This window comes from Octopus bimaculoides, chromosome 19 (genome assembly GCF_046866305.1).
Source record: "Octopus bimaculoides isolate indiv1 chromosome 19, ASM4686630v1, whole genome shotgun sequence".
Classification (NCBI taxonomy): Eukaryota; Metazoa; Mollusca; class Cephalopoda; order Octopoda; family Octopodidae; genus Octopus; species Octopus bimaculoides.
In genome coordinates, this window is record NC_142946.1 from 26239796 (window position 1) to 26255440 (window position 15645).

Here is a 15645-nt window from a genome sequence, read left to right on the forward strand (position 1 = left end):
ATAATTCTTTATACAGCTGTCTTCATCCATGTTACAAGCTTTTACCAATGCATTCTTCTCTTGCATGCTACATTTGATTTTTGATTTTTTTGCCTAATTTTTCTCTCTACACATATGTACTTTGTTTATATACACTGAAATTGTACATCCATTGTTGCACACTTGCTCCATTTCTTTCTACCATACATCATAATCTGAGTGAGGAGCCTTTTGTTATCAACAGTACTAATAGCTTTCTGAACTTACTCCAGCCTGTTCTTACTGTGGCAGTTAAACTTTCAGAACATCCTCATCCACTAGATAACAGAAGCTATCAGCTGCCTCAAAAGTAGCATGTGAGAAAGTCTATTTCCTGTGCACTTTTAGCACTCCTCTTTCAATGGGCATTTGTGTGTGTGTGTGTGTGTGTATGTGTGTGTGTGTGTGTGTGTGTGTGTGAGAGAGAGAGAGAAAGAGAGAGTGAGTTCATATTTCCCACATCTTCAAGTGCATTTGCCATTCATTTGCAGTCCACTATGAAAGCATGTCTGGATTTCTCGGCATGTCTTGACATGCTGCATGAGCTTTGTAAACAAAAGGCTTGTTGATATGGTGTTGTTTGTTTCCAGTCTAATAACTTTCTAAATCATCCTGTTCTGCATCTATTTGAAGAGTTTTGAACAATTCTACAGTTATTTTTAATTTCATCCAACTCTTCCATCCTATCAAAACTGGTAAATGTATTATCACAGCATTTGACACACTCTGTTCAAACTATTTTCATACATTTAAAAATTACATTCTCCCATGCTGCTGCAACATCTTTGATGCTCTGAAGCAAGTTGTACCTTTTCCAGAAGGATCTCAAATCTATCCCCTTGTCATCTGTTGATGCCTGAGCAAATGTTGGTTGCAAATAAAAGGCTTTAACTACTGCTATAACATCCATGCTTATTAGTTGAAGGACAGAAGTGCTATTAAGTGGCATGTGTACTACTCTTACATTTGGCTGGATGTCTTGGACATGGGCACATGTACAGGTACATTGTCTAGAGCCGTGGTTCTGAACTTGGGTTCATATGACCCTTAGGAGTCCACATAAGATTTTGTTGTTAAAATTTATCTGCAATAAATTGGTTATATTTCTACAAGACACAAAATAGTTTTAGCAATTTTTAAATACTTTTAATACTGTTATAAAAGTATAACAGGAGTTTTTTAAACATCAAATAGCTACGAGGGTCCACCTGAGTAAAATAGGAATTAAAGGGGTCCATAGGTAAAAAATGTTTGAGAACCACTGGCCTAGAGTTAATGAAATCTTGAACAGGATTTCTTTTCAAAGCAGTATTTTGGTACATTTGGAATAAAACAATTTGAAAATCAGTCATCCATACTTTCTTCTTTGATGGACAGGCAATGTCCATATGGGTTTTCGAAACAATAAATTAGAACTGGTTTAGAAAAGTTTATCTTCAGCTAAATTTCCTCTTAATAACAGAGTTATTCAATCCTTAAATCTTTAAATCCAAGCATAGTTTGTGAATATGTTTTTTCAGGCATCCTCTTCCATTATAAGATGCTCTTGCCGTCACTGAAAATCTGTTCTGCTAAATATGTCCTTTCTAATTAATTTATCCAAAAGTTTTAATAAACTTTATGACCACTAAAACATTGGCACTGGGTTCAGTTCCACTGCATGATACCTTTTACTATAGCTGAGCAAAGCCTTGTGAGTGGATTTGGTAGATGGAAACTGAAAGAAGTCCATCATATACATGTGTGTGTGTGTATGTATGTATGTGTGTGTGTATGTATGTGTGTGTGTGTGTGTGTGTTTGTTCCCCATCACTGCTTGACATCCACTGTTGGTGTGTTTATGTCCACATAACTTAGTGGTTCAGAAGAAGAAAGTGATAGAATAGATACCAGGCTTAGAAAAAAAAGTACTGGGGTCGATTTGTTCAACTAAACTTCTTTAAGGTGGTACCTCAGCATGACTGCAGTCTAATACTGAAACAAGTAAAAGAGTAAAAGAATCTATCAATCTGTCTATCTATATATATCTTATCCTATAGCTTTAAAATTGAAGTGGTAGGTTGGGCTATTATTTAATAAAATGACAAGTGAGCAAGAGCACTAGTGTGAGGGAAACATGGTGGAATAGAGAGTGTGACTGATATCAGGGAAGGGGAGGTCAGAGTTGTGTAAGCAACACATATGGAGTGGCAGTGGGATAGTAACTTTAATCTTGCTTTCTGTCTCTCACTCTCTCTCTGTCTCAGTCTGTCTGTCTGTCTCTCTCTCTCTCTAACACACACACATACACTCACTCACAAATCTATAGAGAAATATTTGACAATGTCTAAACTGAAATTATCCTGAAATAACCAAAGTATTCCTTTTTTCCATTTATGAACAGATGATAAAGAAGTTACTGTCTGCTAAATACTTCGAGTCAAATCACTTTTTTGTTTTTCAAGACAACGCTTCAAGTCAACATTGAAGGTGAAGTATCTTATTAATTTCGTTTTTATTATTTACAAAATTATAATCACTCATTCATCTATCATAAAGTTAGAAAGACAGATTTCTAAAGGGAAATTGCTATCATTTAGTATCTTATTGCATTTGGTGTTGTAATTTTCTGTCATGTTCTGTTCACAAAACCATCTAAAGTTTAAACTGAAGGTGAAGTCACTTACTGAATTTATTGAAAAAATATTCAACAATTACATTAATTTATTAATTCACCCCTTTAATAAAGTCATTGCAAAAAATGAGGAAATGTGAGAGGAGGACAAGAGAACAAGAAGGTGACAAAGATAGGGAAATAAGATTGCAGAAAAAGAAGGAAAATTATAGGAATAATAAAGTACAAGAAAATATAAAGGCCAAAGAAATATGATTGCAAAAAAGGAGAGAAAAAGGTAGAATAAATAGAAAACAAGAGAATGAAAATGACTGAAAAATATGACTAAAGAGGAGAAAGCTTTCCAGAGAAAATCAGCAGAAAAAGTGCAGATGATTTCAATGGCATTTAATTATGATCCTAATCGTAAATATGCATCTGAAAAAATTGTTTCCCTGGGCTCTATGTACAAAACATGTGAAAAGTGAGGTGCTAGGAAGTGAGACAAGGAATCATTAGGTATGTGTTGCTCTAAAGGTAAAATAATTGAAAACTTATAAAATATCTTCTTTTGGGTACCACCTCAGAATCAAAACATTTTCTTTAAACTTTATGACCACTAAAACATTGGCACTGGGTTCAGTTCCACTGCATGATACCTTTTACTATAGCTGAGCAAAGCCTTGTGAGTGGATTTGGTAGATGGAAACTGAAAGAAGTCCATCATATACATGTGTGTGTGTGTATGTATGTATGTGTGTGTGTATGTATGTGTGTGTGTGTGTGTGTGTGTCTGTCTGTTCCCCATCACTGCTTGACATCCACTGCTTTTCAAATGACATCATTTGGGGCAAAAATTGTTAGGGAAAGTGGATTTATGCTGACTTTTAAAGTGAAAGGACAAATTTATCACAGAATTGGCTCTCTTAAGCCTTTACAGAAAAAAGATCCACAATTTTTACAAATAAGTGATGTTCAAAAAGAAGCACAGTATGGCAACAAGAATTGTACAAGATTAAAACTTATTTTTAAGCTGCAAGAAATGCTTCATGAAAAGAATTCTTATGTGAGAAGCTTTCAGTATGCTTTAGAATATACTTCATGTGTATTTTCAAGTTGTCATCAATGCCAACAAAAGACCAGCTGGAGAACATGTCCATCAATTCAATGTTCCTGAGTGTAACGAAGTGGCTATTATTATGGTTGGAGAACAACATGGTAAACAAGATATTGTTTTGAAGTATCGTGACAATAGCATCATGTTCATAAATGAAACTCATCATTCATATGATGCTTTACAATATCCCTTGTTTTTTGTTAACGGAGAAAATGGATACTACTTTGGTATATCACAGGTTGGAGGAATCACTTCCAAAAAAACTGTATCCTGTATGGATTATTATGTCCATCGATTGATGATTCAAAGTAATTCGTTTAATCATCTTCACTACTGCCAAGATCTTTTTCACCTGTATGTTGTTGATATGTATGCCAAAATAGAGTTGAAGGGGTTGTACTACATAAAAATGCACCAAAAAGAATTACATTCAGAATTGTACGTGCATCTCAGAGATGGCATTAACAATGATATTGCTGGGACAGGACTTGGACAACTTTGTATTCTTCCATCCAGTTTTACAGGAAGCCTAAGATATGTGCACGAGAGAACACAGGATGCCATGACTTGTGTGCGTAATTATGGATGTCCTGATCTTTTCATTATTTTTTCTTGTAATCCTAAATGGAACGAAATCCAAGTTGAACTTTTTCCAAGACAAATATACATCAACAGACATAACCTAATTGCAAGAGTTTTTCATCTCAAGGTTTCGAAATTGATGGACTTTATAACCAAGTCTTACATATTTCGACCAGTATGTTGCCACATGTATACCATTGAATGACAAAAAAAAGCAGCCTACCTTACACACATATATTAACCTGGCTTTTGCAGAAAATTCAAACTGATGAGATTGATTCCATAATTTCAGCAGAAATTCCAAACCCCACAAAAGACAAAGAACTTTAAAGACATTTCAAGAGAAAGTGACACACTTGCAAATGGGGTGGTATATTTGCAGCAATGAGGCTTTTTGGAGGATATTTGGCTTCCTTATTCATGAAACAACTCTCTGTTCATTTAGAGAATGGACAAAGAATATATTTCACTACAGAAACTGCTGCTCAACAATCCCTAGCTCCAAGAGAAACTACATTAACAGCATTTTTCAAACTTTGCCAGAAAGACTTTTTCACTAAAACCCTGTTGTACTATCAATTACCATTATATTATACGTGGAACAACAAACAATGGAATCGCAGAAAAAGAGGCACTAAGGTTGATGGTTATCCTGATATCCGGTTTGACAATGTTCTGGGAAGAGTTTATACTGTGCATCCAACTCAGCAGGAATATTGTTATATACAGTTACTTCTCCAAGAAATTCGTGGTCCCACATCTTTTATTGACCTTCGAACTGTTGATAGTTATATTTGCACTTCTAATAGAGAAGCAGCTTTTAGATAAGGTTTGTTACAGAGGTTTCTGTGTCTTGCACAGGAGGCAATTTAAGAACACTGTTTGTCATTCTCCTTAAATACTGTGATTAGGGGATCCAGCATCAATATGGCTAAGATACAGAAATTATCTTGTGGAAGATTACAAATACCAGATTCAATTACAATATCCTGTCACAAAAATAGAATACAGTGATGAAATCTACAATGCTGCATTAATTGCCACTGAAGACAAAGTTGTTTCTATGAGTATAGACTTCTTTATACCAATAGTTATGAACCTGAGAGTTTAACAACATATCTATTAAATGAAACTTCCTACGACATTGAAGACCTCTCAAGATATGTCAGTGAAAATGAACCTAAATAGCTGCCTGAACAAAAAGTATTCTACAATACTATACTTGAAAGGGTTTTTGATCAAATGGGAGGGTTTTTTCTCTTGATGCATCTGCATGAACTGGCAAAACATTTGTCACTAAGCTTTTACTTACCACAGTGTGACAAGAGAAAAAAATAGCTTTGCCTGTTGCTTCTTCAGGTATTGCTGCTACTTTACTCCTGGGAGGAAGAACAGCTCACTCTACTTTCAAATTGCCCTTGAATATAGCTAGCATTGAGACACCAGTTTGTAATATTAGCAAAACATCTGGGATTGGACAAATACAAAAGGAGAGTTATCTCATTATTTAGGATGAATGTACGATGGTCAACAAAAAGTCTTTGGAAGCTCTGAATCGAAGCTTGCAAGATTTAAGAAATCTAAATTGTTAATGGGTAGGGTTACCACTGTACCCTCAGGAGACTTTCATCAGGCTTTGCCTGTAATTCCAAAGGGCACTAAGACAGATGAGTTAACAGTGTGCTTGAAGTCCTCCTATTTGTGGAGACATGTAATAGAAATGAGCCTAAGAACATGAGAGCTATTCTTTCAGGTGATGATTTGTCTGAAGAATTTGCTCAAAATTTATGGGAACATGGAGAAGGTAAGGTACCCTTAGATGAAAATAAGTGTTTAGCTATAACTCTAATTAGTATATCAGTTTCATCTCTCAATGAACTAATAGCAAGTGTTTTTCCAAATTTTCAAGACCACCAACAAGTACTTACGTGAAAAGGCAAAACTTGCACCAAAAAATATCAACTGTCAACACCATAAACAATAAGTTATTGGACTGCATTTCAAGAAATACACAGATTTACAAATCTATAGATTCAATTCCAGATCCTGCAGAGGCTCAATTATCCTGTTGAATTCTTAAATTCTTTGGAACCTTCTGGGCTTCCACCACACCATCTTCTCTTAAAGGTAGGAGCCATCCTCATGCTACTATGAAACCTTGATCAGCCTCAGTTGTGTAATAGCACTAGACTGGTAGTTAATTAATACCTCATATTATTCAGGCTACTATTTTGACTGGGTGTTTTATAGGAGAAGAGGCACTTATACCAAGAATACCTTTGATTCCATTTGACACAGAAATACCTTTTGTATTCAAGAGGCTACAATTTCCAGAGAAACTCAGCTTTTGCTATGTCTATAAATAAATCCCAGGGACAAACATTATCTGTTGCTGGGCTACAACTTCAAGAACATTGTTTTTCTCATGGGCAACTGTATGTAGCATGTACAAGAGTTGGAAGTCCACACAATCTTTTTACATAAGCTCCGTCTGGAAAAACATGTAACATTGTTTATAAGGAAGTTCTAGATTTACAATAAAATAGTAAATAAGATGAACAAATAACACAATTAAGAGGTGAAAGGATATGGGCTGAAAATAGGAGTCTTAAAAATGAAATGTAAAAATGTATTTAGCATGGCAAAACAGTGTTGTATAGTGGTTGGCTCCAGAGTAACACCAGGTAACCCTTATATATATATATATATATATATATATATGTGTGTGTGTGTGCGTGTGTAAAAGATGGAAGTGGAAACAACACAGAAGTAAATTTAGGATTCTTTTTAATTAAAAAAAAATAAAACGATTTTTATAAAATATTACTGGTTTTGGTGATGTTCATGATATCAAATATTAACACATAAAATTTAGGAATCAAGAATTAAAATTAGAAGTCTTAACAACATATCTATTAAATGAAACTTCCTATGACATTGTAGACCTCTCCAAATATGTTAGTGAAAAGTGAACCTAAATTGTTGCCTGAGCAAAAAATATTCTACAATACAATACTTGAAAGAGATTTTGATCATATTTAAAAGTTTCCTTTTAGATATAATTTATTTGTACAGAGTTTGGCATAAATTTCAAGGGTTAGAAATGAATAGGTTTCTTTTCTATTATGTTCAGAGAATGGTCAGCTGTGGGGTGTGTGTGGTGGGGTGTGTGGATGCGTGTGGTGGTGTGTGGATGTGTGTGATTGTCAAACTAATTTATATGTATATTTATATAAGGTAGATGTTAGACATAAATCACTTATGAAGAACTAAAATTAAATATAAAAATATACATGCTCTACTTTTACATATTGAATCCTTTTTCTCCTGTGTGTACCACCAAACTTCTTTGTGTGTATATAATTTTATGGTGACCAGGGTAAAAATGTGGCGAATCAACTATTGCATGACTTTGAAATTGTGTATATGTCTGTAGACTCTAATTTAAATCCAATAGAAACTAAACTATATCAGCAAGTTTCTTAACAGCCTGGAATCACCTGTTGTTTCATATCACAGATTCACAATGAAGAGCAGATCCTCAGTTATTCTTTGTAGGAAATTAGATGTTCCATGTTGATACAATGGTACAAGTTTGGAACATTTGGTTTTCTAATACAATTGTTTAGCAAAGTTTCAAATAAATACACCACATAACTTTTACAAGTTTTATACTTCTCCACTTTCTATGTTTTAAACACCAGGCATTACAATTCTGCAAATAAAAAGTTTTTCAAAATTGCAATTGCTCATCACTTTTTTGTCCTACTTAATTTTTTAAAGTTATGTATGGTAACTATCTTAATGTTCCGGATTTTTTTAGAAGTATGTTTCAAACATAAGAGATCATGATTCCATGCAAAAATTAGGGCTAGTGTTGGGGGTTGGGTTTAGGATTTAATATTAGGGTTAGTATTGTAGTTTAGATTTCGTTCCAGACACAACAGAATTGTAGTTTAGGTTTTAGGGATAAAATTAGGATTAGGATCTTGAGTTAAGTTTTAAGGTAAGAGCCGAGGGTTAGCATTTAATGTTAGGGTTTTGTGTGAGCACTTAAGATTACAATTTTGAGTTAGGGTAAGGGTTAGTTTAAGCAGAAACTGAAAAGGGATTCAAAAGATTTTAATTTGTGTACAAATTTTTTACAGAATTGAACTTGCATGTTTGGAATATAGATATCAAACTAAAAATAAAAAGGCATACAAAATGTTCTTAGTCCAAAATTTCATTTTTTTTTTTTGGGGGGGGGAATATTTACTCTAAGTTAGATAAAGAGCTTTGCAATGTTACTGTTAATTCTCGGAGGACAATGCCAGGTATTTCAGCTAGTATATATATATATAAAATAGACATTATAATTTCCCACTGATGTAAAATACAATTAAGTAAAAAGAAGTACTCAATACTGTTTGGTAGAGTGGAATAATATTTATTCAAAGTCAAATTGCTGTGGGGTTAGAGTTCTTGTTCCTAATCCTTAGGTGACCAGAATGTGGTATTTAGAGCTTTTTTATATATCAAGATCTGTTTAAGTTACACTGGAAGCAATTACCGATTCCACATATGGACATAAAACAATGAGCAAAAAGTATAAAATTTATAAAAACTTTTTATAAAACAAATTCTGCAGATAAGGTGAGTGTTTTTATAGATAAGATTCTATAAAAAATTCAAATAAAAAATTGTGAAGGCCCTTGTTGTTTACGTATGAAGGCACAAGTGACTAGAGAGAAATTTTTTAAAGTTGCAATATTTGGGTTTTTATCTTTAGATGTGGTTTATGATTGGGGATATGAATAGTACATGTAGTCTTTATTGTCTGCATCTTTAACCCTTTAACATTTAATCTGGCCATATCCAGGGCTTATAATCTGAAGAAGAATGTGATCCTGTAAACCAAAAACTAGAACTTAGAAGTTACAGGGTGGTGATTGAGTAGTATTTGCAAAGAGATTGTGAAGAGTATGGTATTAGAAAGCAGTTTTGGCTGAACACAAGGTTAAAGACAAACTCACTGCATTTTCATTGGAATATAATGTTGATGCAAATGCCAAATCATCTTTTTTGTTGCAAAGAAACATGAGGCAGTGATGAACTGGTTTATCTCTAATAATTGTGTGACATCTGTGGTTCGGAATTTCAAAATACTGCTGCCAAGCTAGCTAAGCAGAAGGACATCAAGAATCTTGGTGCTTGTAAAGGGTGGTTATGGCAATTTAGAAAATGCCATAAAATAGGCAATAAAATTACCCATGATGAAGGGGGTAGTATGTGAACTGAAGAAATTAACCTATTGGGAAGAGGTTAAATGACAGATACATATAAAAGACTTTTAATTTCCTAAATGTATAACAGGGATGGAATTAGATTTCATTGATGGTCACTACCTTGGAATACCCAAGCTATTAAGAATGAAGCACTCTGTTAATGGTCATAAATTAAGCAAATAATATTTGCCAGTTGCATGAATGCAGACCATGTGCACCTTTTAAAGTAAGTAGTGGTGGGAAGGTCTGTACATCGATGAGTTTTCAAAGACATAATGCACCAGCTACCAATGCATGATTTCCATTTTAAGAAACAATAGGTTAATGTTCAAATTCTTAACAACTGGTTTTTCATTCCTAGAGTACATAAATTCGAGGAAAATGTCCTCAAACAACTTTCTACTGATGAGGTAAAGGCACTGTTAATTTGGGACAAAGCATAAGTTCTACCATATGGTCACCAATTTGTCAGTAATGATGGAAAAAATAAGGTTCATGTTCTTGTCATCCCATGTTACTCTACAATCCAGCCAATGGATCAAGATATAATTGTAGTCTGCAAACACTTAATTTCATGAAAATATTTGGATGAAATTCTTGGGGTGCTAGAAGAGGACAATATGAAAGAGAGCACACAAGGACAAAGAACACTCAAAAAGCTTTATAGAAGGCACTGAAGATAACCTTTCACACCAATGTTTGGAAAAACATCTGAATGATGTTGAGGTATAAAATGATTCTGAGGGATTCGAGGCAAGTGATTTTCATCATAAACTTCTGAGGAAAAGCAAATCAAACAGATTTCTGTCCAGAACTTGTGTAGAAAACACAGAAGATCCTGGATATTAGGAAAGAGAAATAGTAGGGAACATTCTTGTAAGTGACAGTAGAGATAGTGAGGATAAGGGAAACAACAAACTATTGCTCAAAGAACTCAAACTCTGTTACATGCATATCTCTTGATAATGTCCTTTTGCATATTGACTTGTCAACAGAAAGTGATATTCTGTAATATATCAACACTTTAGAGGCTTAAGGAAACTCATTATCTGGAAACAGTATCAGCAAAGTAAACAACTGAAGCCGGACTCTTCTTTAAGCCAATTTCTTCCCATTCTGCTGCAGCTGTTATATCTGCCAATGATATTAATGACTTGCTTGCTGCTGATTTAATCCCCTTTCATTTATCTCAGACTTCTCCAAGTCAAAAACAAGGACTAATTGAGTATTATAGTTCCACTAACTCATAATGACAAGTTATCACTTCTAAATCAACCTGATATGATAGAAATTACCTGGATCACATCAGGCTCAACTGTCTTCTACCACAGGTAAATTAAATTAATTTATATAATCATATATAAATTCAATAAAATTAATTCATATAACTCTTCAACTTTTGAATACTGTAATTTTAAATAATTTTATATAATATAAATCTATACTCTTTTAATTGTTTCAGTCATTTGACTGTAGCCATGCTGGACCACCGCCTTTAGTCGAGCAAATCGACCCTAGGACTTATTCTTTGGAAGATTAGTACTTATTCTATTGGTCCTTTTTGCCAAACCGCTAAGTTACAGGGGCGTAAACATACCAGCATTGGTTGTCAAGCGATGTTGGGGGACAAACACAGACACACAAACATATACACACACATACATACATATATATATATATATATATATATATATATATATATATATATATATATATATATATATACGACAGGTTTCTTTCAGGTTTCGTCTATCAAATCCACTCACAAGGTTTTGGTCAGCCCGAGGCTATAGTAGAAGACACTTGCCCAATATGCCACGCAGTGGGACTGAACCTGGAACCATGTGGTTGGTAAGCAAGCTACTTACAGCCACTCCTACGCCTATATACGATGTTTAAAGTATTTTCGAAATTTTATTGCTGTCTATTGTGTTCAGCATATTTTTAATGCCTTCTCAGGAAATTTTCAGACTGTGCATCCACGTCTGAAATTTCTCCCCATTTCACTGTCTTAATCATTGTTTTTAACATAGGCATAAAGTCAGGAAATTGAGGTGAGAGTTTAGTTCAAAAGGATGAAAAGTAAAGTTGATCCTGGCAACTGTTGAACCCAGAACATAAAGAGCTGGAAGAAATATCTTAAGGTGTTTTGTCCAATACACTAATGATTCTCACCCTTCATGACTGCTTCAATAATTGAAATATCTTAATGGAATTTTGCAGACATACATTATTGGGTGGTGTGTGGATTACCACTGCGCTGATTAAATTATTTCTTTTTCAGAAAGCAAATAATGCCACATATTTTTGACCATTCAAAAACTTTCTACGCAACATTAAAAGAAAGTTCTGATTAATATTATTCATTATCAACTTGAATTTAGAAGGCATGATGAAAAAAATTTCTGAGTTTTTGTGCTATAATACAGATCAGAAGTATTCTGGATAGGTGCTCCCAAAGAATAGATTTGGAAAATGTCAAGTGCACTAAAAATCATAATTACTTTGGATGTGTATGTTTTAAGCATTGTAGATTGTGATTCTCCAAAAGGAAAATTAAGGCTGGTGATAGTGGCAGGGAATTTTTGTACTTCCTAATTTTTCAGTTTTGAATTTCTTCTGAAAATTTTTCCAGATTTATGTTTTAAACATTTATGACTATGATTCTTCAAAAATATACAGAGCTTAAATTTTAAAAAGGTTTCAAAAGTCAAAACTGAAAAATTATGATGGAGTAGGGAATGACCCTAATTTTTTTTATTCATAATCTGTTATGCTGAAATTGCATGCATTGAAAGAAATTACAGCTTTGGCACATAAGATAATTTCTAACTCAATTCTTTAGGAACATCCCTGGATGGTATTGTTGCTGAGCAATTTTCCCAATAGGATGTCTTTATTTCAATTTTGTTTTTGTTCCATGTCAGACTATATCTTCTCCGACTGGTAGGCCTCTTGATCCGGACAGATTTCTGCATTATTTGAGGCAATTTATAATGTATTGATAAACTAATTTTTTTTCCCCATTTGGTGCATAAATGTAAAGATTTTTCTTAGCTTGCTGCTGATGCTTTGTAAGGGTCTTTTAACTCTGTTGCCCTAATGAAATTCCTTACACATACACACACTTGATGATACACATATACTGAGAGTGAGAAACAGTGTGGTAAATGTAGAGAGGGGGGAAAGTTTTCAGTGAGAAAAATGTAAATGAAAGAAATAGAGGATAAGTTTATCCCTGTGGTGACAACTGGAGATGACATCACAGAGTTGGTTGTAAAATTCATCCTTTTCCTGCTCAGTGCTGGCCATGGTTGGGGCATAGCACGAGTGTTGTGATTAAGTTCCAATGTTAGTGTCATGATGCAATCAGAAATACCTTTGGACAGAGAAAGAAGGGATCTAGCTATTTCTGTTTTGATGGTAAAACCAACACCAAAGTGGCATGGTTTGTCTTCATTTCTTCCACACCAGAAAAATATGTATCCACCTTTATTTTCTTCTAACTGTGATGATCCTGCAAGATGAGTTTCACTGAGTGCAGCTATGTCAATTTTGTATTTCTTTAATTCAAGGCAACCAGTGCTGTTTTTCATTCTGGTGCCGAGTGACTGTCTTGAAAGTGCGCACATTCCAAAAACCAAGGTTAATATTCTTAGATTTCTTAAAGTTTCGACTGCGTTACTTAACAACCAGACAGCTGCCGCAGGCTGCCAAGTTTAAGGTGAGTAAGCAACGTTTGGGGCTCCTTTTCTTGCCCCTCCCCCTGTTGGGGAAAGCAGTGTTGTGTCTAAATAGACCTACCTTGTCACAACTGGAGCACAGTTACTCACAAGTTCTGTGCTGCAATGGTCATCATCCAATGGTCGCCAACTGTGTAGAGATCCAGCAAGAGACTTCCAGTAATATCTTTACCTATCCCTGCTGCTATCACTCTCTCGCCAGGACTTTTTGATTTTTGCAAGTTAAAGCTGTGCTGTATTGAATGAATAAATGTAAGTTGTCAGAAAACCCACACATACGATTTGATTTGAGTGTTGAAGGCTTGTGTAGAATCAGCCACACGTTTTGGAAGTGATGATAGCAAGAATATGGTACACATATGTACCACAAAACCAAGAACACACTTCAGAGGTTTCCATTTAGACAAGTTGCTATAAACAAGTTAGAAAGCCTAGTGTACCCTATGAGTCAGAGTTTGCTGATAGTACAGCCCTGTTAGGGAGACACTCAGCAACCAAAGACCTGGTTTTATATCAGAGTTTTCCTCTCCTAGATGGGATGCCTTCCACAGTTAAGGAGCCCCATCTACCCTCTAATACATGGAATTAAATACATCGAATTTTATATGTATATATATATATATATATATATATATATATATATATATATATATATATATATACATACATATATATATATATATATATATATATATATACACGCACACACATATAGTTGTATGGCTGTTGACTGCTCATGAGTTCCTCCGCCCTTTATGACGTTTTATTTTTCGTTCTGCAGGATGTCCAACAATCACCCTCCTCACCAAGCAAGCTTGGTGGAGTTACCAGTTTAGTCACTAATGACCTTACCATGTAACAGGTTGTACTGGGTTACATATACATAACATATATCTGATGGGGTAGGTGGTGTGGGCATACTTCTTGAAGAGAAATGGGTTAAGATCATAGAGGTAGCCAGAGTGTGCGATAGAGTACTTAAGCTCAGGCTAGTTTTGCAGAATAGCACAGTGATGATTATCTCTGCTTATGCCCCACCAAGCGGGTCCACCAAATGAACAAAAGGACTGCTTTTATGACATCCTTCTGCAGGCTACCACAAAGACGAATGACAATGATCACATCTTTGTGGCTGGTGATTTCAATTGACGTGTTGGGCAGCAGCCAGGTATCTTCCGTGGTGTACATGGGGGCCACAGAATTGGTTCATGAAACGAAGAGGGAACAAGGCTACTGGAGTTCTGTGATAAAAATAACCTATCGATTTGCAACACTAACTTCAGGAAGCCAGACAGCCACCTGATAACCTATCGATTGGGTGACCATGCCAGCCAGATTGATTACATTCTCATCATGACAGTGAGATAAAATGGTTGTTCATAAATGTAAAGACCTCTGGTGAAGAATGTACCCCCCATCATAGACACCAAGAAGACCAATTTGGAAAAGAAGGAACTGAAAGCTTAAGGATCCTCTGTATGGTCAGAGATTTAGGCCATTAGAGCAAAGAAACAAACCTGGAAGGACTAGCCAGAAAGGAAGCTAGGAGGCAGGTATATTTAGTCAGGGAAATAGCAGAAAAAAAGAAGTTTGCCAATGTTCTGAAACATGGGGACCAGAGACTTGAAGTGTTTCAGATTGCAAGACAGTGAGAGAAAATCGTGATGTCATAGGAGAGAAATGTGTCCGTATGGATGATGGTTTGCTTGCATTTAACAATTCTGCAAAGAAAGAGGCTTGGAAATGTCATTATGAAAAGCTGTTAAATGTGGAAAATGAATGGGACAAGGAGTCTGTCAAACATTGACCCAACTAAGAGACCAGCTCTCTAGATCAAACGTAGCTTGGTAGATAAAGCAATTAAGGATATGAAGACAGGTTAAACCCTCAGCCCACCAGGAAAAACTGCTGAGGTGCTTAAAATATGTGGCAGAGTAGGATATAGCCTAGTCACCCATATAGTTAATAAGGTTGTCCATGAGGGAGTCATACCCAACGATTGGTGTAGCAGCATTATAGTCAACTGCTACAAAGCAAAGGTGATGCCTTAGACAGAAATAATAACAGAGGTATCAAATTGTTGGACTAGGTGATGCAAATCACAGCTCAATTAATTAGGGAAAAAGTTACTGTAGATGAGATGCAGTTTGGGTTTGTGCCAGGCAGGAGCATGACCAATGCTATATTCTTGGTTAGGCAAATGCAGGAGAAATATCTAACCAAAAATAAACCCCAGTACCTAGTTTTTGTCAACATGGAGAAAGCTTTTGACAGAGTCCCCTGTTCCCTTATCTGGTGCAGAAGCTAGGGATATATGAGTGGCTT

At 35.1% G+C, this 15645-nt stretch overlaps 1 protein-coding gene across 1 annotated transcript; it reads left to right on the forward strand.

The window, feature by feature from the left end:
• Positions 1 to 4694: 4694 nt before the first annotated feature.
• Positions 4695 to 5138, forward strand: LOC149131795 (uncharacterized). The gene has a single exon (XM_089337828.1). The coding sequence runs from the start codon at positions 4695 to 4697 to the stop codon at positions 5136 to 5138; it is 444 nt and encodes a 147-aa protein (XP_089193954.1).
• Positions 5139 to 15645: the final 10507 nt, after the last annotated feature.

Coding starts and splice junctions, on each gene's coding strand:
- LOC149131795 (XM_089337828.1), top strand. CDS start 4,695: ATGAGGCTTTTTGGAGGATATTTGGCTTCCTTATTCATGAAACAACTC.